This window comes from Cebidichthys violaceus, unplaced genomic scaffold (assembly GCF_023349555.1).
Source record: "Cebidichthys violaceus isolate CVI_PGR_0920_01 unplaced genomic scaffold, fCebVio1.0.p SCAF_7, whole genome shotgun sequence".
Classification (NCBI taxonomy): Eukaryota; Metazoa; Chordata; class Actinopteri; order Perciformes; family Stichaeidae; genus Cebidichthys; species Cebidichthys violaceus.
This window is the reverse complement of record NW_027176927.1, coordinates 972,670-997,870: the sequence shown is the minus strand read 5'-3', so window position 1 is coordinate 997,870 and position 25,201 is coordinate 972,670. Positions and strand designations below refer to the sequence as shown.

The 25,201-nt window shown below is 44.7% G+C and overlaps 2 protein-coding genes across 2 annotated transcripts; one reads left to right on the top strand and one right to left on the bottom strand.

The window, feature by feature from the left end:
- The first annotated feature begins 485 nt into the window (after positions 1-485).
- Positions 486-8,716, top strand: mex3a (mex-3 RNA binding family member A). Its single transcript, XM_068736061.1, has 2 exons — positions 486-961; positions 4,325-8,716. Exons 1-2 carry the CDS (start codon positions 532-534, stop codon positions 5,464-5,466), a joined length of 1,572 nt encoding a protein of 523 aa, XP_068592162.1. The 5' UTR covers positions 486-531; the 3' UTR covers positions 5,467-8,716.
- A 4,958-nt stretch (positions 8,717-13,674) lies between these two features.
- Positions 13,675-23,762, bottom strand: rab11al (RAB11a, member RAS oncogene family, like). Its single transcript, XM_068736062.1, has 5 exons — positions 23,427-23,762; positions 20,310-20,505; positions 19,269-19,462; positions 17,621-17,701; positions 13,675-15,499 (listed from the first exon to the last, which is right to left on the bottom strand). The coding sequence occupies exons 1-5, from the start codon at positions 23,464-23,466 to the stop codon at positions 15,360-15,362; spliced, it is 651 nt and encodes a 216-aa protein (XP_068592163.1). The 5' UTR covers positions 23,467-23,762; the 3' UTR covers positions 13,675-15,359.
- Positions 23,763-25,201: the final 1,439 nt, after the last annotated feature.

The following is a 25,201-nucleotide window of genomic DNA, read 5'->3' as shown; positions in this document are numbered from 1 at the left end:
GGGGTTTTTTTGTGTGTTTTATTTTTTGGGGGGGTTTTGTTCAGGCTGCACCGCAGCTCGTGTCGCTGTGAACGAGTCTGCGGTAACAGTGCGGCGGCGGCGGCGGCGGCGGCGGGGAGGTAAACGGTGAGGTATTTCTCCCTTTCTATAGGTGGCGACGGGGAGGCAGCTCGATTTGAGATGCCACGGGCTCGGGAACCTGAGACGGAATGGTACAACGGGAGGGCGGCTCGTTTTGTCTCGGCGAGGAGCGGGAGCTGTGTAAACCAGACTGGGTGGAGCAACGCACCGCCCGCCCCATCCATCGCGCAGACGGCCTTGTGTCCCGTTCGCCTGGAGCTCGGAGAGAGACTACTGTACTGAAAAGTCTGGCGGATAGAGAGAGAGAGAGAGAGGGGGCCGGTCTATGGGAGGGACTAGCGCAGAGGGGGGAATCGGAAGGAGGAGGGGGCGAGGAGGAGGAGGCGGCACGGTTTGCTGTTTCTCCAGTCTCTTTCCCCTGTCTTTGTCTCACACACTCTTTTGTTAGCCATGCCTAGCCTGCTGGTTCTAGCAGGGATCATGGAGAAAAACGGGGGCTACGCCGGGGATCTGGCCGGCTCCGGTTTCGGAGGCGAAGGTCTCCTCGTGCCGCCCGACGAGGAGGAAGACGACTCCCGTGCCCTCAGGGTCGCGCTGGGCCAGTTGTCTCTGCTGGGGCTCGGGGGGGAAGGCGAGGACGGCGGCGGCGGAGGAGCCCCGACAACAGGAGTGCAGGACCGGAGCAACAATAACAACAACCACCACAACCACACGAACAACGTCGGCGGCGGCGGGGACGCGGCGATCCTGCAAGGGAAGAGCAAGTTGTGCGCCCTGTACGAGAGCTCCTCAAGTGAGACGAAGGGACGAGGCTGCAACATAACAGAATGCGTCCCAGTGCCCAGCTCTGAACATGTGGCCGAAATAGTGGGGAGACAAGGTAAACCGCTGGCTTGCATATTATCCCCCCCCCCTCCTCCAAACTTGTGCTTTTACCCCACTAACAGCGCTGCAGTGGTTTCCCGTGTGCTTTGCTTTTGTGTGTTTGTTCTCTAACTGTTACCTGGTGTTATTTGACAAAGAAAAGGGAGTGGTGTGTGTGTGTGTGCTCGCGTGTTTTTTTTTTTTTTAGTACTCCCCCGAGACATCAGCCTCCCACTTTTTTTTTTTTTCCTCCTGCTAGCAAGTTCTCGTGGTCTCATCATGGCACTCTGCACATAGAGACGAGTCGCTTTGTGTTTATGTATTTATTTGTGTGTGTGTGTGTGTGTGTGTGTGTGTGTGTGTGTGTGTGTGTGTGTGTGTGTGGTTTTTGGGAGTGTTTTTTTTGTACCCCGTCCCTCCTCTCCTGGGCGAATTATTCTACATCCACGCCATCAATGTCAGACACACACACACACACACACACACACACACACACACACACACACACACACACACACACAGTGTGGAGAGCACTTGCTTCCTTTGTCGTCTGAGACGCGCCAGACTGTTCAAAAAAAGGCAACGTGCGGCTGGAGAGAGAGGGAGAGAGAGAGGAATGTCTTTCACTTTGACTCGACGGCTTAGAAAATACACCAAATATACACATTTAAAGTCTCAACGGCGGGGAGATGTTTAGCCTCTCTCTCTCTCTCTCTCTCTCTCTCCAAATGTATTCAGCGCGTTGTTTTTGTGTTGCGCACTGCCCCAGTGACACAATTGGACAATAGAAGCGTGGTCCACTTGTGCGTTTTTTTGTTGTTTGTTATCGAATGAGGCGAGTTGGGAAGTTCAATTCCAGACCGGTTAGGGATTCTACCCGTTTTTCTTACAGTTGGAGGTTGTTTTTTATTATTATTATGGAACAAAGACCTGAAGTTGAATGACAGCAGCTGTCAAACAAAGGTGTGAAAGTCGGTGGGGGGGGTAAGGGGAGGGGCGCATTAGGACAGTGTTGTTGCTCGGATGGCCTTAAAGGGGGTGACTCAGCGAGAAGTTGCACCAGGAGGGGGGGGGGAGTCCTTTTTTAAAAACAAACAAACAAACAAAAATAATATATTAAAAAAAAAAAAAAAAATGATCCTGGTGTTTTGTGCTTGTTTGCAGTACCGTTGGTCGGTGATTTTTTTTTTCATATTTATGTGTAGAACTCGAGCTGCTAACAAGCTTGAACCTAAAGTTGGGTTTTTTTGAAGCCAGGAGGAGATTGTCCTTGTTCAGCTTGGCGGTGGTGTTTGTGTGGCTGCACCCGTTGTTAGCTGTTGTGATGAACACAAGGGGCGAGAGGGGACAGAAACCCCCCCCCCTCCAAAAAAAAAACAAGGACTGGGACGCAAGGGCAGTATAGCATCTAAAAGCTGAATGGGAGTCACGCCTTGGAGCTGAACACAAGGGGCTCCTCATGAGCCCCACTTCACTGCACACTCTCAATACCACATGGTCGCCTGTCAGGAGAGGGAGAAATAGGGGGGTGGGACCGGGAGAGGTACAAAGACTGCAGGGTGGGTGAGGTACCATCAGCAAATCCTGATTTATCTCGCATCGAAAACAAACAGGTCTCCAATAATGTCACAGGGGGTTCAGATGGCTTCCCCCCCCCCCCCCCCCCCCCCCCCATTACCTGCTATTTCTTGCTTCTGCTGTGGTGGTGTGGGTTTAGTCTAAGTGCCCCCTCGTCTCCCATTGCGGCTCCCGTTCTTTACTCTGAAGTGTAAGTTTTGAATTTGAATGGGGTAGCCGGAGAAGAGCCGGAGGGTGGATCCGGTGAGCGGCGGGTGCAGATAGAGGGCCCTTTCGCCTTGACCGAGAGGAAGTGCTGATTTTGGGGGGCGGGGGAGAGATTTGAGACGAGGTGCTTTTGATTCGGGGCCCCCGTTCGTTGTTTGGCGCCACGCACACACCCACCTTCTCCTGGTTGAATCTGGCAAACGGAGCAGGAAGGGTTGGATGTGATGGGAGTCACGGGCGTCGATTCACCGGAGGTGTCCTCGTACCTCTTCTGTTTAGATCCAGGGTGACTTTGTTTTAATTCACTCCTGCACCCCGGTTCAATAGCTGCAAAATAAATCTGTCTCCGGTGACCTTAATATCTGGTAGCGATTAATTAATCCTCTACTATTTTGTTTGCAGACAATTCTTTAATTGAGGCGTTCATTTGGACTAATTAAAAGGTGCAACGTAGTTTGAGAGGAGGAATTTGGCAATGGCTCTTTGATCCCTCGTGGTAGGAACAGGTCTGTTAGCCTAATACGAGGCAATGGCCACCAAGGGGATTTTTTTGTGTGGATATGAGCGATGCTAAACCCTCAGAGCATCACCATCCTTCTGTCTGTACCTCTGGTCCCCGAGGAGTAAGCGTTCCTAAACAAAGTGGGCCTATTTACCAGCATTAGAGCGACGTTCAGCTTCAACTTAGGGTGTCTTTGAACCTTTTGATACCCGCCGCCGTGATTTTCAGATGGGTAATGTGATGATGTGCCGTGTGATCTGAGGCACCCGGAGTCTGCTAAGACGAGCTCGGATGTATCCACGGAACAGACGCCTGTCCGGCCTCTTTAAGACGCGAGCAAGGGCGCCGTTTGAGCCGTCGATAAACGTGGACGTCCTAATGAAGGGAGCTGCCCGAATTTCTGAATGAATACTGACCCGAGTAATGCCCGATGCATTCTTCACGGAGTGGAACATAAACAGAGCCTCTTGATCTGGAAAACGTACCCGACAAGCCGCCTAAAGAATTTACTGCATGTACCGTTCTGTCCCGTTACGATGTCGGCTCACTTGTCATGGAAATAACATTAACCTGCACTCTCTCACGTTGAGGCTCTGCCTTAAAAGCACTTAATAGAGTAAACTATTGCACTCCGATCAGAAAACAGGGCACATGTACAGCAGTAAATGTCCCAAAAACACAAGCGCATGTGGGCTGACTGTATTGTCTCGTGAGTTCAGGCTGAGGTGAAGCAGTGATGGCGTCTGCTGTGGCTCGTACCGAAACACGTCGACGCTGGCTGAACCGTCTGCAGCGTCCATGTATCAGTTAGCAAGGAGCGTGTCTGATTTTAGAACTAATAAATAAGTGCATCGAATATGTAGAAGTGCGGGAAACCTCATGAATGGTGGCAATTACTCGGTGTGTCCTCTGCCAGTAAAAACCTGCAGCACATTAAGTTAAACTGCTCTTAATTGGTGAATAAATCAAGAGTTTTGAGGATTTCTGTCAGCTCGGGTAGTGTTGTCACCGTTCGGCTTGATTCGTGACTCACACAATGCGACCGATGTATCCTGTTTACCTATTTTAAAATGTATGTTGTTGACTCTGCAGGTTGCAAGATCAAAGCCCTGCGGGCCAAGACCAACACCTACATCAAAACCCCCGTGAGAGGAGAGGAGCCCGTGTTCCTCATCACTGGCCGGAAGGAGGATGTTGCGCTGGCCCGCCGCGAAATCATCTCTGCCGCGGAGCACTTCTCCATGCTCCGGGCGTCCCGCAACAAGCTGGGGGTGTCCTTCAGCGGCTCCCCGCCCACACCGCTGCCGGGTCAGACCACCATTCAGGTGAGAGTGCCATACCGCGTCGTGGGGCTGGTAGTGGGGCCCAAAGGCTCCACCATCAAGCGCATCCAGCAGCAGACCTGCACTTACATCGTCACGCCCAGCCGAGACCGCGACCCCGTCTTCGAGATCACGGGGTCGCCGAGCAACGCGGAGAGGGCCCGCGAGGAGATCGAAGCACACATCGCCTTCCGAACGGGAGGCCTGCACGACCACAACAACGAGAACGACTGTCTGGGGCCGAACGGCGGAAGCAGCCCGGCGGGCAGCAGCGGCGGTCTGGAGAGCCGGCTACAGCAGGTGTGGGGGCTGCAGGGGGGCCAGCGCAAGCCTCTCACCAGCAGCTACCGCCAGAACTTCTCAGATGCCATGGTGGGAGGGGGAGGGGGAGGCGAGGGAGGGGGAATCTACAGCAAGAGCAACTTCTCCAGCTCCGGAGAGAAGCCGTGCTCTTATTTCGGATCGGAGGGCACCCAGAGCTGGGGCGACCCAGACTACCCCAAACAGGTGGCCTTCTACGCCCAGCAGCGGTCCAAGAGCTTCGGAGGCCTCCCGCTCCCCCTGACCAGACTCTCCCCCGGCTTACCCGAGTCCTGCGGAGGCAACAACAACTCGTCAGTCACCAGCATTGTGCCCGTATCCGGCTCGCCTCACGCCCAGGCCCGCCGCGCCCACAGTGAGCCCACCTCGGCCGGCGAGGGTTTCCCGGGCCGCCTGCCAGTGCCGGACTCGCCACCGATCACGGTGCGGGACTGCATGACCTGCTTTGAAAGCAAAGTGACGGCTGCCTTGGTGCCCTGTGGCCATAACCTCTTCTGCATGGAGTGTGCCATCCGAATCTGTGAGCTCAACCACCCGGAGTGCCCAGTGTGCCACACCCAGGTCACACAGGCCATCCGAATATTCTCTTAAGGAACCACATCAGTTTTTATCATTAGTTTTGTCAGTGTTTGTTCAATAATTATTTACTGTTATTATGATTATTATTATAATACACACTTTTTTTTTGTTTTCCAGAAAATTTACAAACAATCAAGCAGATATTTTAGAAGGCACTGCTTGCTTTACTAAAAAGTATAAGAAATATTTTTAAGTTTTTCTTTTATATATATATATGCATATATATTTTATAAAAGTTTTGTTTATAAGAGAAGTATAGTACCTTGCATTTTCAGTTTTTTGACTGCTGCTGTTTTTTCATTCATGAATCACAGCGTAGGCAGAGGTAGACAGTAATGTGAACATTTTATTATTCAAATTTTTTATTTTACCATGAAGTGGGTTTATATGGAAGGAAGAAGATGATTGTTGAGATACCCAATCTGCACCTGACTGACCCAGAGAGTCAATGTTGTTATTAGAAGGAGAGAGAGAGAGAGAGAGAGAGAGAGAGAGAGAGAGAGAGAGAGAGAGAGAGAGAAAAAAAAAACCGTAGACTTGTCATTGCACCTTACAATCATCTTGGTCTAAAATAGGATTTTCACAATCATACCGTACAACTTCGGGAGCTGAGGTGAATTCCGCCTTTTTCAGTTTTACTGTGATTGTGGTTTGATTTAATTGGTCCAAAACCGATATTAATTTCAGCAAAATGAAAATGTGAATAGATCGGTTTGAGTCAAAGCCATGTTACCTTTACAAGAAAACAAAGCCCCCCCCCACCCCTCCCTCCCTCCCCCCCCTTATGTCATTCTTACACCTGGAAGTCTTCTAAAAAGTCTTAAAAAAAGGAATTACATCATTTATTTATGGTAATCGGTTACATTTGTATTGGTGTCGTCATTCACAGAGATGGGTGAAAGTTGCATGAAGTATCAGTGAAATTTTCCTTTCCGGTAGCCATTGATTACACTTCGGTCACTGCCGTTTGTTGAAAGGACTCGGTAACGCTCGCTCCTCGTGGCACTCGAAAAGCGTGTGGTTCCTCTGGTTGGCTTAAAAGCGCTGATTTAATTTGTGAGGCCGAAAGCCTTGGAATTCGTCCAGTTGGCTAGTTCTCGATATCCGTCTCCCCCGATGGACTTGTTCTCAAAGCCACCTAAACCGCGCTTTATTGTCTTGTGTGGCCATTTGGCCGCAAGTCGCTGAACGAGACGGGACGGTCGACGAGCGTCTCGCCGAGGTGTGCGCTGTAAATAAAGAGGAGAATTGGTACGCGGACAGAAGCCGAGTAAAACTGTGCGACGTTTCCTGAATCAGCAGCAGACTCCAATTCAAAATAGTTGACGCTGTAAAAAAAAAAAAAAATACAGAGTCCCAAATCAGTAATCCTTCCTCCAACGTCCCCAACGGCATTATGCGTGAGCTCCGAGGGGGCCAGCTGTCTCCCCCTGTAATTAGCAAAGCTGTACGGGAGCAGGTGTTTCGTGGCACACTGTAGCTGTGACCCCAAGTCGGAGGTCTCGCCTAGCGCCCCCCCCCCCCCCTTTTTCATTCTCTCTTTTCTTTGGGGAGTGGCTTTTATGTCTCGGCCCTGCTTACAGTTTGAGCGTTTTTGCTTTTTCCGAAGGCCTCACCGAGCGGGAGCGTATTGTCTGGGCCCGGTAGCGGCGTGGGCTGCGGAGTGCTCGGACACGGCCTGGATCCACTCATTGATAATTAGGCAAATGGGGTTGGTCCAGGTGCGGACCGTGTGGGGGACTCTGGAGCTTGTGTGGGGGGGGGGGGGAGTGTAAGACAGGGTCCCGCAGTGAAGCCCCCCCTTTTGCTGCTGCCCCCACCCCGCCCCAACCGTTACAAGCTCGGTGGGGGCTGGATGGTCTGGATGCAGCTGGGCGAATGGGACCCCCTCCTTCCACTCCCTCTTGCCCCTTCCTCCCCCCCTTTTTCCTCTCCTTTGCCGCTATCCCTACTGGGGAGAGGGGGCCTCTTTTGTCCTAAAACACACACACACACACACACACACACACACGCACGCACACACACACAATTTGAAAGACACTAGCTGAATTTGGCAGCGCCTGTGAAATGAGTGGGGGCTTAGGAGAGAAATAAATTATCTACAGTTATCGGGGGGATTCCCCAGGTACCTGTTTTCAACGTTAAATTGGCTGTGTACCATTTCCAAATTCTAGAACTCTACGCGCTCACCTACAAAGGAAAAGAAATGATCTTGATCGTGATCTTGTCACACCGGGTGCAGCATTAACTCCCCCTCCTCTCCCCCAACAGCACCGCCCTGAAATTTGGACAGGGTGGGGGGGGGGGTTCTGGTTGCGTGACTGCGCCGGTGCAGATCTTGTCAGCCCCGCTACTGTATGGGACATCCTGCAGCTGCCCCCTTCACTATGGACACCCGGGCTTCAGCCAATGGCACCCCCCCCCCACCCACCCACCACCCCACCCTTAGCTTTGAGCTTCCAGAATGAAATCAAACAATTGTAATTGACAGGAAAGCAGAGGAAACGCCCCATTTAACCAGCACTCATGCTGAATCAAATTACACACCCTCTGCGTCTGCCTTAGCCCCAGCCTGGGGATTTCTGAGGGCTAGAGGAGAGCGGATGGGGGTAGGGATTAAAGCTGTTGAATGATAGGAGTGGAGAAGGGTGGGGGATTCATTTTGGCTGAAGAAAGAGAGAAGTATGCTCCCCCCCCCCAAAAAAAAGAGAAGAAAAAGAAACCGTGCAGATCTTACATTTGTATTGATCAGTGAAGTCGTGCAGAGCTGCTGGCTGTTGTCACATGTGGGCCAGCGGTGACGACAAGGAACCTCTCTCTGGTCTCTCTGGAGGACACGGATACTCGGCTTCTGTCTCCGAAAAATATTTAAACATTTACAGCTTGTGTCTTCCGGGACTCAAACGCCCCTCCTTTTTTTATTTTTTTAAAATTTTTTACAAAAAACAACAACAACAACAACAACAACAACAACAAACAAAACGTATGAAGCAGACCAGTCGCAGTACGTGTGGATTACTAGCAAAATAGAGAAGCCCCCTGAGATCTATGAGCTGTAGGATGAAGAAGAGTTGGGATTTAACGGACGGAGGAGTTGCACAGCGGTTTGGCCGAAGCTTTCAATGTCAAATTCAAGGCGGTGTGACACGCTGCTCTTTGAACTTAGTATTTTTCTTATTTTGTTTTCTGCCTTAATATTTTGTATTCAAATATTGCCATTGCTTTGGCATACAAGGTAGCAACTTTGGCCTTTGATAGCACCGCCCCCCCCCCCCCCCCCCCCCCCCCCCCCCTCTCTAAAACAACTTTTAGAAATACTTATTTTTGGAGAAAAGAATGTGAATCAAACTGCTTGGGTGGGGTTTAGAGGGATTCAGGAAATTAGGCTCTTAAAACACTTTACTTCAAATAATAGAGTAAAGCACCTTATGACAGAACATTTCATTAATACCAAACCGACCACTGATGGTGAAATACTTTTCATAGAATCATTGAAAGACATGCACATAAGGATTCCCTATCATTTTTTATTTTATTATGTTTTTGTATTATGGTGATTCTTGTTATTCTTAATACTAAAGTAGTACTAGTGGTAACTTGGGAGACCTCTCGTCCATTTAGTCAATGCTGATGAGTTTTGCACTGGTTTAATGAAGAGAGGGCTTATTGGAGAGTCTCCCTGTTTAGACGCTGTATAAGTTAATGAGTATTGTACTTTATGGGAGAGCACTCTGAACATCTATGTAAATACAGTATGTGTATCGGTTACGAACATCCGGACAACGGCCCGCTTAAAGTGAGGTTTTGATTATTTTTTACACGCCGAGGGTGTCATCGTCAATGTTTTAGCATATGGAATTCAAAATGTCTCTGAGTTTTAGGGAGAGTAAATCTTTTATATATGCGTCCCATCGTCCTTTTTTTTTGACTATAATAGTATATTAGATAGATCCATACATTTAAGAAATATTATTTAAACTGATTAACTTAGTATTCCATCCAAATATATAGATAAGAAATTAACCAGACACTACTATAAACTGTAATAATGAATATCCTTTATGAAGCCGCTGATGTATAAATCCAATCTCGAATATCAAAAAAAAAAACTGGAATGAATAGTATGTGTAATAACCCCAAATGAATAAATCTGTTTCTATGTATATTAGGATGAAAAGCAATAATAGGACTATACCGGGACAATAAACAGAGTCGGTTCTTTAAATAATATTCTATTCAGCAATCGATCTTGATGATTAGGATAACACCGCTGCGTTTCTGTCTCATATCTGCTTAAAGTTCATTATGGATTCATGCTAGTGTAAAAAAACAACAGAGATATAATGACTTAGTAACAGTTTCAGGATAAATAATTGTTCTTGTTGTGTTCATCAGGGTCTTAAGTCATTTAATTATTCTTTTTTTTTTCTTCTTTCTTTACGTTGAATATCAATCAGATCACAGGGTGGGTCGAGACAAACTGAAACTGCAAATTTCTTCTCGTGACGTGAGAGGAACTCTCGCGGGAGGCTGTAAAAGTTCTCTCCGTCAAAGAGCGAAGCGAACCACTAGACCAGAGCTCGAGCACCGAGGTCGCTAGGAAGCAGGAGCAGCCGGTGACTTGGCTTATGACGGACGGACGTCTTGAAGGCTTTGGTCAAGAGATAAACACAGCGGCGAGAGGAAGAGGGCGGGACATACTCGCGTCGTCCGTTTAGAAGAGCGTCGATTCGTTACCCTCAGTGTTCTTCGTCACGCTACACACAGGCACACGTGTTACTGACAGCATATCTCCTACTAAGACCTTTCTGATTTCCTGGCTCTATTTTATACTTGTTTTGCACCTAACTTTGTTTTGTTACCTGTATTGTTTTTAAAAAGACAAAAAAAGGTCAGACATAGCCAAAGAACAAAAACACGAGGAGAGGACTTATCACTTGAGTTAACTTATTTTAGCATAAACAAAAATCAACTCGGTTTACCCAAAAGTCTTAGAGGCCACGCGATGATCGATATCTGTGAGATGAAGGCATATCATGTTTCAGTGTTGTAAGATTAGTTTAATACCACAGAGGCGCCGGTAACAGACTTACTTCTCCCCAAAGAGATCAGCTTAAAGCACATCCTGGCACTTACACAGTCCGTTTGAGTCCGTTTTCTATTGTCATGGGTTAGGTTGGTGGGAGAAAAACTTCATCTTTCTTAAAAAAAACAACTAAAGCTTCTGGAGAAGTTCAGATAAAAAGGGACCGCCCACGTGATTTAAAAGAAAAAACTAAAACTAAAACTAGACTGAGAAGCAATTGTGTCGACAATGACGAGCCAGTGAGAATTCCTCATTTCTAAGAAGACCCTGAAGAGTAGACGGTAACGGGTTGGATGTAAACAAGGTGACAGTGTGACGGTGAACGAAACAACACTGTGGTTTTAGGTTAACATGGTCTGAAGCAGCCGTGGACTGTATCCTTAAGTTTAACTGCATGTTAGTGAAATATAGTACAGTAGGTAAGATTTATCAGAAAAAAAAGAGTTAAGACCGCTTAAAGAATTCATCCGCCTGATACCTGAAGTTTATATAAAAAAAAAAAGCTTTAAGACCTTAAAGTGAACATCGGTTTAAAAATCATATATTTACCGTGTAGTTTAACTAAGTGATACATAAAGTTTAATTATGATTCTTAAGAATATGCTAAGGTGTAAGTTTCATTTGTCCAACTCACCCAGGATGAAACGCGTTTTAATTGAGTGGAGCAGCGACAGGGTGGGGTGACTCACAGTGACATTTGATTCATTAAGTTCTTGTTAGTATTATTTACAATATTGTATTAAGCTTACTATTATAGTAATGGTAGAAACTGTTGATGTTTTTCTTCTCTTGATATGAAAAAGGTCTTTATGCATTTATGTAGAATCCCTTTTAAGGAGTGATAGGAAATCCTTATTTTCAATGGATGCACTTAAAGCAATTGTACCAACCTGTCGAAATCCACATTGAGAAAGAAATGCATTTGAATGTAAAAAAAAGGACAAAAAAAAAGAAAAAAAAAGACCACTCGACTCAATGCACTCCTTATGCTTATCGTTTTGTCAATTTACAAGTGAGCTTTAAGTTTTTGTTTGTTTTCTTTTTGGAAAGATTTTCGCGACAGGTTTTCAACGTAGACTATATTTGAGTTCTTCCACATACATTTATAGAAAGTAACTTAAAATGAATAAAAAAAAAAACAAAAAAACATATTACAGTTTCTCAGATCTATTTTGCTAACATGGGTTATTATTTCATAGAAAGCAGAGGAAAAAAAAAAAGTCAGTATCTGGATGTTATTTATGAAAAGTAAAAAATAAAAAAATGAAGCAACATATTTATGAGTAACCTTGAGACATTTTGTTTTTTAATTAAAAATGACAAGAAGTTAATATATTTCTAAACACAGGGAGGTCAGTTTCTACTAATAAGTAAAATGAGAAGAGAAGTTTAGAAGTTTTATTTATGAAAGTTATGGACGCTCGACTCCTCACTCCGAGAGAGAGAGAGAGTTCCCCATGGCTGAAATTTTAACTTCAGGCGTGCGCTCCTTTAACATCAGTGCATTCACAATGGAATAATTACAGAAAATAATATAATATTTTTTAGAATTTGGAGATATTTTAGTCACAGAGCATCAATTTTGTGCCTCGATTATATATTTTTCCAGCATCAGCATTCTTTGTGCAGTGCTGCTTGCTGTAACCCCATCCCCCCCCCCCCCCCCCCCCCCCCTCCTCTTCAACTAACCCCATGTTACTGACTGAAACGCATAACTCATTTCCTCTGTAATCTAAACTCGCTTTCTACTTATCAAAACCTATAAAACATGTTACGACTGCTTGGAATGAATGAGGCAGCCGCTGGCCCCTCTCGCCAGTTGGGCCCGCACACAACTTGTACACACTTTTCATTCATACGTTTTCTACATCTACTACTCTGACAGTTTGTGATCAATAGCGACGGAGCGTAATCAGCTTAAAGGAAGCCTTTATGAGAGACTTTCCCCTAATGTGCTAATTGGGTGAAGTGTGCTAAACGGAGCGAAGGCATCTAGGAGAGGACAACAGCGCGCCGTGTCGTAGATCTATGTAACTAGATGCACTCGTATACACAAAACAGGTTCATTACCGTACTAGCTTGCATGTGTGTTGTATGGTCACTTAGACGGGAGAAGCGGCGCAGGGCCCGGGTTGCCCTTTAACGTCGGTGCTCCTGGGCCGTTTCTCCTCTGTAGATTTTCATAGTTGGGAGTCTCTTTGGAAAGTTGACATGAGTTTGGAGCCAGACCAAGAGCCCATTTCAGTCCCCGCATCAAAGTTGGATTTTGTATTCTAAGTTACCGGTTTATCGATGAAAGACTGCTCGCACCTCATATGGATTTTACTTGACATTCTCGGTTTGTTGAGTTGATCAAGGTAAGAAAAAAAAAACTTGACAACGGCACTCCCAATGGCACATTTTTCTGCTGCATGTAAAGGACGGAGACTGAAGTGGCGCTCGCTGGTGAAACTCGCAACTTTTTTTTTCCAAAGAGGTCAATACAGTCTGACGGTTTGTCTTTGGTAGCGTTTCCAGATGTTCCAGCACAGTAGAGGTGTTTCATACCGGTCTAATAGTGGTCGTAGTGCATTAGTTTTTGGGCCGGCATCAGCCGGCGTTAGTTTCTGGTTTCTCTGTGAACAGTGAAAGAGGGATGCCAGTGTGGCCCTCGGTGGCTGACCGTCAACTTTGATGGATGGAAATAAAAAAAAAAATAAAAAAATGTAAAAAAAGAAGTCTTTGAACTCTGTTACAGTATGCCGTGCCATTACAAGGCATGCGATATTGCAGGTTTATTTGTTATAGCACATGTTTTTTTTTTTTTGTGAATTACATTTTTGGGGACATTTTTATTATTATTATTGTATCTGCGCCATGTTAGTTCTGGTTCTTTGTTATTTTTCCAAGATTCAAGATGTATTGTAAATGTTTCTAATAAAACAAAAATGAAACGATCTCCAATTGAAACAATTGCATTTTTTTTCCTCCAAAGGGGAGCTTTTATGGCTTAATTGACTATTTATATTTTAATCCCAATGATCAGAGGAACAATAATTTCACAGCAAAGGTTCTGTTATTAAATAACAGTGGACATTAAGAATTATACAATGCATTCATTCTGCCCTCTACCAGATTCATTAATGAAAAAAACAGCTACTTGCAGCCTTTATTGTTTCAAAACATCTTAAGAGAGACATGAGAAGAGGCAGGCTATAACAAATGAGATTTATTTATACATATGCAGTCCAAATATACATATATTAGAATAAATGTTTAAAAAGCCCTAACCTACACCACCCAGTTTAAGACCTGTGAAGTCAACAGAAGTTGGTGTTTATGTGGAAACACGTAACCAGGATAAACACCATCTGTGTGCATAACCTTTGGATTTAATTAAGCCCCTCCTAACACTACCGTCCTTTTCCTCGATCTATTAAACTATTAGATCCTAACAAGCCCAAATCCTGGCTCCCGAATACAACCCCCCCGCCCCCCCCCCCCTCCCCTCCACAGGAAATACAGACAAGTGAGAGCGAGGGCAGACCTCTGGGAGATCCCAGAAGGCAGAGTCCTGTTCCAGTTACATACAGTGTGGAGAGAGACAGAGACGAGTAGGTAGCAGGCAGTGGAGGATTTCACTTACAGTAAAACAAGCCATCTCGGGCACATCAGAGACCACAGTAGCAGGGCAGGGCTGAGTGCCCTCACTAACTCATCCCCTGAAACATTATCCATCCATCTATCCCAGCAAGCAGGCAGCAGAAGCTGCTGCTGCAGCAGCACAGCGTTGTCCGTGCATTTAAACCAATTCCCACTGCACCCAAAGGTTCAGGGCAGGGGTGAAACGGGTACCAGGAGAGCCACTGTGAGGCGGGTTAACCCGTTCACCAGTGATGCAAGCTTTGCACAGCGTTAACTCTCTCGACGAGACAGGATATCCGCAAGAGCGTGACTCATCTGTGGAGCACAGAGTGTGCACAGCTCAGGAAAGCCTTCCAAACAAAGATCAAAAGCATTTAAAAAAGAAAACTCCGTGTCACTGGTAGAGAGGGATGTTGATGCTCGGAGTGGAACACAACTTCAAATCAACTAACTTTGACCAAATTCCAGCATTTGCATTTTGGGAAAAAGAAAAGACTTGAAACCCTCGTTCCTGCATTAGTGAGGGGTAGTTGAGATCTGATTGTGAGCATCAAAAAGCAAAGCGATCAGAGAGGAGAATCAAAACCAAATAGTGTTAAACTGCAAAGAAACGCTTGGCCAGAGACGACCTTAATCTAGTGTTCAATAAATATCGTAAGGGACATTTTTTTTCTTTCTTCTAAATATTATACATTTAAGCAAAATGGGAATGACTGCGGCGACAGAGTGGTTGCAGTTCAGTCTTTTGGATGTGGATTTATATTGCCCAATATACTGGCTTGTAAAATAAGAGCTTTCAAAAAGGGAGGACAGTTATGAAAGACAGAAATCGCGATGAGATACAAAAGGGCCCTCATAATGCGTTACATGTGTCAGATTGTGAATCAGTTGTGATCAAAAGCTCAATGCACTGGGTACGATGCATCTCACCCGTTTTCTTTCCATCGATACTAATCCCACCCTAACCCCGTCTAAACCTCTCCTCCACCCCTCCTCCACTGGTCCCCCTCTTCAGAATGTATTAAGTCGTCTTAACAAGACAATAAGCAAATCAGCCCCAGCACAACTGTCCTTGTGTGAAATGGTAATCTCTACCTGTCTCTCCATTCTCCCTGTCCACCCGTCTGTCTCTGTTTGTCTATCTGGTTGTTTCTCCGATTGCCTGGAGGTGAAGGAGGAGGTCAGCGCTGAGGCCTCAGTTGCTCTGGCAGCAGACGCCCTTACTGGCTGAGTTTTGGGTGGGCTCCACCGTGATGGGCACTACGTTGGAAGCCGGCGAGAAGTCTGAGTCACTTCGCCCTGACATCTGCCTCTGTGACACGATGTTGTAGATGGCTGTGATGGAGAGAAAGGGTGAAAGGGAACGAGTTATGTGTAGATGCCTACAAATCCAGCCAACAGTGGGACATATTGTGATAAGGACAAACAGCACGGCGGAACTGAACAACAACTGTTCTATCCAGACTCCTGGCAGCAGTGAAGGATTCTTTCCTTCCTAAACTGGCATCGTTATGTCATGTGGCAGTACCGCCACTCATTTCAGGCGTCCCCCAATGCTGCAATATGCAATACAGTTTAAATGAAATATTATACATCGAGGGATTTGCTTCTGTGACCCTGCTTTCTTGTGCCGCCTAAGAAAATACAATAAAGTCACATATTTAGCAGACAAGAAGTGTTGTTCAAGAACACACAGGTGACCATAAAAAGGGTAAAATTCTCCACCTTTTCTGTGGACGTCCAATTAGTGTCGGTGGTCAATACAGTCGATTGATGCGATAACTTCCTCAGTGTGCGCTGTATTGACTGAGAACGCTGCAAAATCTGTTCTTCTTCCTGCGTCTGGCGCCGGCATTTGATGTGTCAGTGATGTAGTTGGAGGCAAGAAAGAACTAAACGCAACTTCAGCTGTGATTTCTAGTTCTGAAAGCTGACTTACTGTTACAGTACCTGATACCTTCAGGTATGGACTGAAATGACCCAGAACCAGGTGGTATCGAAACAACTATTTGTCTGGTTTTACAAGCAGCCAAATCACCACAAGCGGTCACTACCGCTGCCGCTACAGTCTGTGGCGGTTGTGAAGTCCAGCGCGCCGAGATGCCACCAAAACATTTGAAAGTACGGCTTTACCGCACGCCTGTTGAAAATCAATGCGTAGTTGTTGCATTTTACGCAACAGAGCACTTCGATTCACATGATGGGTATCGAATGAAGTAGGAATTGAAGTGATACCCATACCAGTAGAGTACTTCATACCAATAACTTAAAGAGTACTGGTAATGTACTTTGTAAACGAGACACAGTCCCACTGTTACATACAGCGGCTTTAACGCTAAACTAGAGCCAGATGTGGAACATAACAGTCCTGAAATAAAGACTGTTTTAAAAACAGAACTCCTGGCTGGCTGTGACATGACACGTCAGGTGGAGAAACCATGACTCATTACTACAGATCCTACACAGCACGAGCCGCTACGCCCACATAATCCACGAGGACTCTCTGACCTACGATCTGTCTGCTGCTGGTATCTCCACACACGTGACACCTTCTAAAGTTCAGCTCTGACTGGCCCGCTAATGTACGGCTAACTTCCTCTCTTCTCCTCCCTTAACGAGCTAATTAGCCACGTTAGCTGAATGGAGTCTTGTCGGTTTGATGTTTTTTTTATGAATTAGAAATTACTGATAAAGCCGGGCAGAACGTCTCAAACGGCTCGAGCTGAGGCGTCCAGGAACTGAACATGGAGCAGAAGAAGGATATAAACAGTAAGTGGCGCAGACTGACTGGAGCAGTTGAAGTAGAAGCACCACTCACTGTTGGACTGCTCCTTTATGCACTCCAGGGGTTGACTCAGTCACAACAATTGCTTTAGATTTTTTAAAATCTAATGCACTTGTTAGTGCGTCTACATTCTTCTAAGGGGACTCTGTTCATAGACATTTGCTTGATTAAACATATCTGTGAGTGTGAAGCAGTATCAGAATGTCTTTCTTGAACAGAAACATCTGGTACAGTGGGTCAGTGTGGATGTGTGACCACAAACGGAGACCATTAGCGGTTTGTCAGCGATTGTCAAACATCACAGCAGCTCTCGCTAGGACCGAGTGCTCCTCCATAGAATATATTCGGGTGGTGTTCTTACCACAGACTGCCCACCAGTGATGGGCATAGAAAACTGAGATGAGATGGATTTTGCTGCCATCTAGTGGCAGAGGACGAGTGTTGTTATGTAAACCGTCACTGGAAATGTAACACTTTCAGCCAAATCAATATACAGTGTTTCTATATATATATATATATATATATATATATATATATATATATATATATATATATATATATGTACAGGGTTATCATTTGATGGCTCAGGAGCTTCAGGATCAAATGCACATTCATTCACTCTATTTTGATTCAAACATGAACGAAGACACAAACACAAATGTGAAACCCACCTGTAAGAATAGTCTGGAAAGCCAGCTCCACGTTAGACGAGTCCAACGCTGACGTCTCCAGGAAGGACAAGCCATGCTTCTCTGTAACACACACACACACACACACACACACACACACACAAAATGTGAAAAAGCCTGCTTTACGTTTCACTTTCGTAACTCCACTGAGCGGAGGTGTGTTGTTGTGCTGTACTGGCATTACCACTGCTCTGATCCAGGGATTGATTTCTTCTGCATAATGCACTCACTCCAGGGTTCCCCCTAGAAGCAGAGTCATTTCAGCTGCTTCCTGTTTCCTCACAGTGAACTGCTTTGTACTTATAGAGACATCTAATGGGTTGTGTGACAGCTGACTGCTCTGCTGTATATTTACAATGTGATCAAATGATGTTACTCACAAAGACAGAATAGAGAATATAATACAAACGCTTTGTAAGCAAATAATACAGTCTGCTGGGATACCACTGCTCTTACAAAAGGTTAAAGTACTGTATGACATAGTGTATATAGACTGAGGCACGATTAATCTGTATTCAAATAAGGAATTGATGGTTTACTCTATTATTGTAACTATTTTCCATTCATGTGTCCTAATGCGCCAGGACCTTAAAACCAAAGCAGCTTGATGGAATTCAGCCATCATTCATTGTATCATTCATATCATTATCGTTTCTTTAATGTGAAAAATGTCAAAACGTATTCTATTAGAAAGCTCTATAATAAACAGTGAGGGACCGATTCCTATCAAAAAGTAATAAACTATGTTTTTTTTATGCTTACTTGATCTGATCAACAATAAAAAAACAAAAAATAGACGTCATGGAACTAAGAAACATGTCCTATTTCTTGGCAGCCTGTACATTCTGATATCTAAGTATAAAGGAGAACAGCTACTACTATCATACATGAAGGGATCCTGTCCTCACAGTGGCGTGAGTGAGACATCAGACTGGTCCACTGTCGCTGTTCACTTCACTCGTGGCCTTACGACACACTTTGCATGGACGTGTCCAGCACCACAGTCTTTATGTAAACTAGGCTTCATAAATTACATTTGTGGAACAGAAAAACAAATCAGTTAAGCACCGAGAGGCACCGACGGTATTTAACCAGCGACGAAAATGATTCTTTTCACTCCGATATGAATCAACAGGGCGTCCTACCGAGAGCCATTTAACGGTCAAAAGAGGTACAACGCTGACTCGGACCCGAGCCAATAAACTCAAATTCAGGAGTAAACACGTTGCCCAACTTATCTAAAACAACAGTGTGCGAGTGTCAAAAGGGTGACAAAATTGTACAGCAAGGCTGACCGTAACAAGCAGACCTGCTCTGAAACAAAGCCTTGAAATTCTCAGAGGGGCGAGATAAACGGAAGCTGAATTAATCTAAATCTAAAGTACTCTTGACCTCGAGCTGTGCTTGCTTTTATATACACTCGCATGCAAGCCAAGGACATTTGGGGTAAAATGCCGTACGTTGTGCAAACATTTCTAACACGGGTGTTCCCAGTGGTATTGAGCGCGCATAAGCTTTGATCCAATGGTATGTTATAAACACTTAAGAGTCCAATTAAAGCAGCTAGGGTTCAGCTCAGTCCATCTAGGCTCATTATCATAACTTTAACCTGGCGATTATCTGTCTATACCTGCCAGGGCCTTGGCCTCGTCCGTTGGCACCGCCCTCAGGTGGCGTAGATCACTTTTGTTGCCCACTAGCATGATGACTATGTTGCTGTCTGCGTGGTCCTGCAGCTCCTTCAGCCAGCGCTCAGCATTTTCGTACGTCAAGTGCTTGGCGATGTCGTAAACCAAGAGGGCTCCGACTGCGCCGCGGTAGTACCTGGTCAACACAAGAGGAGACGGACATGGAATAAATTAACGGCAGAAAACTCGTTTTTGCCACAGCCTGTTGATCTCAGGATTCTCCGTGGGTGTGTCACACGGGCTCGGCCAGCTTTGAAGCTGAGAAACACCAGAAATAAAACAGTAAAAGCTCCAAACCCACTGCAGACAAAGCTCATAAGACAAGGGAACATTGGCTGACATTACTTATTTTTAATTAAAGACTGCCTCTAAAATCTGCTTCCTCAATGCCTGTGTGGGGGGCTTTATACAGCACATGGCAATGCCTCAGGGCTGGTTACGCCATTGAGGCAGACTACTAAAAAAGAGTGACAAATGTTGGGACGGGAACTTGATCAAAAGACGAGGAGGAAGCTGTGATTAACGAAACGCTTCCTGCCCTGAGGCAAAAGGCTGCATTTTGTAGTATTAATCACTTCAGAGATCGTTCTAACTATTTCAGGAATTCTAAACTGAATTCGTGGAGGCAGGATGACTCTTGGTTGGACGTTTACAACCCTTAAACTACAACAATAGACGTTCACAATGCAGTGAAACTTCACGTGACTGTGGAAAAAAAACAATAGCACATGCACATGGATGAGGAAGCAGAAGAGGCACTTATAGGTTCCTGTGCTTAGTATCTATATCAACATGCTTATTTGAACTGCTGCATGTGGAGCTGTGTTAATTAAAAGACCCATTATTTTCTTCAAGAGAGCATGTACTCGTGTGAAGTGGTTATTATCACCGCCTATGTGTGGAAGTGAAAGCCTGTGACAACAGACACCACAACAGCGTAATGGAGCTCTAACAAAAAAGGCTTCAATGATTACTGTACTCACGCAGAAGTGATGGCTCGGTATCGCTCCTGACCAGCTGTGTCCCAGATCTGAGCCTTGACGGTCTTGCCCTCTACCTGGATGCTGCGTGTGGCGAACTCCACCCCGATGGTGCTCTTGCTCTCCAGGTTGAACTCATTTCGGGTGAAACGGGACAGCAGGTTACTTTTCCCGACACCCGAATCTCCAATCAGCACCACTGCAGGAGACAAAAGATCATCAGTTACAGGGTTTAATGGAGACTCTAGAAGAAGTTGCACGGAACAAGATGGGTTGACTTTACTAAATCAAATTTGATCTCAGTATTATTAGTTATGCTGCTCCATCAATGACGCATGTGTGTGGCTCCCAGCTGAAGTGAAGCAGAAACTCCGGGCACGCCCACTGAACATACAAAATACTGGAACCATCTGATCTTTTCAGGAAATACCTGCAGACTGAGAGCAGGTGAAACCAGTGACTCGCTGCAGTTTCACCTGCTAAATGTACTTCAGCCATAACAGTATTTGACTGTAAATACGTTTAATGTTTTTGTAATCATCAAGAGAACCGAGACATACAATATACTACATGGTTGCTTAAATTTATTTGTATAAGTAAAGTTCTCCTCTGCTGAAGTTTGTGCAAATGCTCAGCACTTTCTCCAAATTACTTTAGCTTTGGGGCAATTCACACTTCTCAAACAAAGCATACAAATCTATTAAATCTAACATCAACTACACGTGTAAAAAAGAGAGGCCTTGCTTTGGTTCACATACAATCATCAGTAGGGTTTTTAATCGACATGGCGTGAGAGCGTTAACTGACTATATTTACAATGCGGAGCTTTTCCTTTAATGCTTAGTGTGTAATCACGACAATAAAAACAGGAGCTTTGATGCTGTGTTTCCTCCACTGGACACCCTCTTAAAAAGTACTTTAAAAAAGGCATTATTAGGGCGAGTGTCTATCAGAAAACTACTTCCACAATTGTCAGGTGAGTCAGTGTGTCAAAAGGAACCAACCAACCAACTCACCACCGGCACACCACCCTGCTATTATGAAATAGGAACTTGTTATGGAATGTTGAAACTGCATTAACAAACCGACTACCGTGTCTACACTTGCATTTAAGCAATTCTGCTCATTCTAAAGGGAAACTGTGTATCAAAGTTTATCTGTGGTACTACGGTGCAACAAGTAGAAACCCGTTCTGACTTATTTTAGACTTTTAAATAATACAAATATGGGGCACCTGTGAGGACCTCACATACCAGCAGAGTGGCTCTCCTACATGCCTGAAAAAAAAAAAAGGTAACATTGCTGTTCTCCATATCGCCAAAGACAAAAGATCTTGGGTGGAGGACAAAAACCATTATGCAATCATGTCAAGGTGCTCTGCCACGAGACGGCTAATATCATGGCTGCATTACACGCCCATTCACTATTGTTGGGTTTGCATTCTTCAGGTAAAAAGATATATGACACCTCTCTTTTAACATTATACAACACTGCACCCAGGGATCTAGTCCAGCCTGTGACTGTCCAAAAGGTACGGCAGAAAATAAAGAATGGAACGAAATAATACTGAGTCAGTCTCTCGGGCTGTTCAGTCAGATTAATTGATACCTCCTGAATCCCTGTGAATGGAATAACAGATAACCATCACATCCTTTCCATTGATGTGGAATTAAAGCAGTGCACAATGATGGCAATCATTAAGAAACACTTTCTATTAAAGTGGGATGACCATTTCCTCCCCAGTGCTGATGTGATGGCATCAAAATGCATCAGTGAGATTTAAAGCATTTAAAATATACATATTGTATATCCACTGAAATAAGCAGATGGCCTTGAAATAATATAATCAGTTGGGCAGTGAAATGTGCTTTAAATCCAAAAAGAAAAAAACAGAATTGAAGCAGTTTGTATGAAAAGTTCATACGACAAATACCTCATATTAATGCTCATACACATCACTGAAATGAACATGAAACTGATACTCTTCAGCAGGATGACTACCTGCACTGATGTCTCTCCATCAGTCGGGTTTATGTGACTCACTGACACCTCACCCAACTTGACTCGGGCTTTTATAACAGCAAGGCATAAAAGGGAGGTTGTAGGAGCAAAAGGAGAGTCATGACAATAAGGTTTAGCTCTTTCCTGGTTCAAGCAGACGGCGGAGAAGGCGGGCCGATACCTTATCAGCGTCCTTGCACCGCTGCACATGATTCAGACAAATCTGCTATTTGGTCACCAAGAGTCATGTCTCTTTATCCGAGAGTGAGTTAGTAAGTAAGTAAATCTCATCTTCTCTATGTTCAGGGACACTGTGGCCACACAAACACACACACACACACACACACACACACACACACACACACACACACTTCATGCAGGTATTTCCAGTTTGACAACACATGCTTGTTTGGTGTTCTATAATTGAACAGACCATGAACATTTCCGCTTCGCTTGTGACAAGACTCAACTATGAACTACTTGTTTTGTATACCAGGTAGCCATTAAAGGAACAATCACTTTCTACCCCCAGTATACATTATTAGTATATATTGATATCTATGAATGAGGCTTAAGATGTTGGCTGGACCATATTGAGAAATGTTAAATATTAAAGTTAAGGTGGTGGAACAATTGGAGCAGGTGATAGATGTTAGTGACAATAGAAGAGATGGGGGTTTTGCCATGGTGTCCTCAGGTACACAACTAGAGAACATAAACTCCATTTTTTTCTCCAAGCAAGTATGGATGGAGGTTGTTTGGATTTGTTGTCCTGCCACATATTATGACCCCCCCCCCCTTGTTTATCAACATCGCATCCCCCCAAAAACATAATTGCATCATCGGCCTGCAAAGATGACGACTCTACTGCAGATGCTGCTTTATACATAAAGAGTACTTATAAACTGCCTTTATGAGCTGTAGCGCCTATGTCGAAATAATACGTCTTCGGTAATAGTTGCTGCAAACAGCAGGTGCCTTTGTCTTCAATGTCGCGCGACACCTTGTCGTTAGGCACGCGGGTCAACATCTTTAACAAGTCGGCATCAAATGACTCACAGGTGAACGGCTTGGTGTCGAAGTTGAGCTAACTAGCTTAGAACACAAACAGCTACTCACCTTTAAAAAGATAGTCATACTCGTCTTCTCGGTTGGTCATAGCTTCTCTTCTTCGGCGTCTCTCTGCGTATTTAACTCGAAGTCGGAACACAAAACTTAATGGTGTATTTCAACTACTACTTCGTGAACGTACGTTAACGTTGGTTAGCCTCACACGGAATACGGTAAAGTCTCACTCAAACGACTAGTAACGCTAAAGAAATAATGTCAAATTTCAAAAGAATGTGACACTGCTGCTTGATATCAAGCATAAAAAACATCCAACGTCAACTGGTAGCTGAAAAAGTTTCGCCTCGTCTGTCTCGCCCTCTGTCACTTGCCATTACCGAGGCTGCGACGTAACGTCAGTTTCTTTTGTCCCGCCCCTCGCTCGCCTCCTACTGGTCAACAGCTGATGGACACCTGTCACTGAGGTCGACTGTGATTGGTCCGCTCCGCTGTCGGTTATTAGCTGTGCCGCTGTGATGACGTATGCGGCCCCAAGCCTCAAAACAGGTAACGTTCGAGCCGCAGGTTAATTAATAAGCAGTAGAGCAAAGCCCAGCTGGTAAAACAAGTGGTATGACAAATATCTTACTGCAGCGCGTGACGCAGCAGCCTAGTACAGTAGACAAATACAGTGGTACAACACAGAAGGCAATGGAGCTGATCAGAGAGCTGATCTTTATTTGGTGGAATAACAGTGTCCCATTCACTTATTTAGTGAGCACAATACAAGGGTCCTGGCCCACCTAAATGGAATAGGGCCATAGTTAATGTTATCAATTACACTTGTGTTTAGCCTGCAATGACATGTCAAAATGGCTGCTGTGAAAAGGGCCTATACATTGAGGAAGTAAAGACAATGTCAATGCAAAACAGGTTTATCAAATTCCCCCTTCTTCTTCTCCTCTTTCAATGCAAACAGTAACTTTACACTGACGTTCCTAAAAGACAACATGTCTGCCAACATAAAATAAAGGTTTTACCATTTCAAGTTGAAATAGAGTTTATTTATTTGACAAGTAAGACTTTATTGAGACAGTGGAATTCATGACATTTAAAGCTATCAAATGCAGACTTCAGTCATTCAAGGTATCCAGATGGATAGTAAAAGTGACATTAAATACACTGAAATTTGGATCATGTGCTTCCTAAACATTAAAGTTAGGTTGCCCATGTATAAGACATTACTGTTTTTGAAATTGACATTTCCCACAACCAACAGCACAAAACGCAAGCGTAAAAGAAACTATTGGGCCCTAATGTGGAATATAAATGCATAACTCATGTACTGTATCTATTATCTCGATAAACCATTATATGCATACATTGACTACGGAGTAAAAAGGGAATAATAATACATAGTCACAGTAATTGTATATATTATTAGACAATTTAACTCTAGGCAGAAAGGGAAAGTCCCTGAAACAGCTTGCAGTCAGGGTGTAAACTCATCAATAAAATGAGATGTCACACAGGCTTTACACACTGTTGTCATGTTGAGCTCAGAGAGGAACATTATTTTAATCATATCAGACACGGATAACACTGACCGTCTGACACCTTGTGTTTGATAAATATTTGTCCAAGTCTTGCTTTCGCCGTCTCTTATCAGTCAATCCACTAATTCCCCATAAAACGGACAGCTGGTTTGGTTTCACTGTTGCAGCAGGAAGGAAAACACATTTCTACCATATATCTCCCAGGCCTAATAAAGATTCACTATGTGCATCATCATTCTGATCGGGTTTCGCCCAGCTTTAATTGGGCCAGTTAATCATCGCAGCGCAGTC

Coding starts and splice junctions, on each gene's coding strand:
- mex3a (XM_068736061.1), top strand. CDS start 532: ATGCCTAGCCTGCTGGTTCTAGCAGGGATCATGGAGAAAAACGGGGGC. Junction 962..4,324: donor CGAAATAGTGGGGAGACAAG/GTAAACCGCTGG, acceptor TTGACTCTGCAG/GTTGCAAGATCAAAGCCCTG.
- rab11al (XM_068736062.1), bottom strand. CDS start 23,466: ATGACCAACCGAGAAGACGAGTATGACTATCTTTTTAAAG. Junction 20,506..23,426: donor GTATGACTATCTTTTTAAAG/GTGAGTAGCTGT, acceptor TGTCTCCTGCAG/TGGTGCTGATTGGAGATTCG. Junction 19,463..20,309: donor TACCGAGCCATCACTTCTGC/GTGAGTACAGTA, acceptor TGTGTTGACCAG/GTACTACCGCGGCGCAGTCG.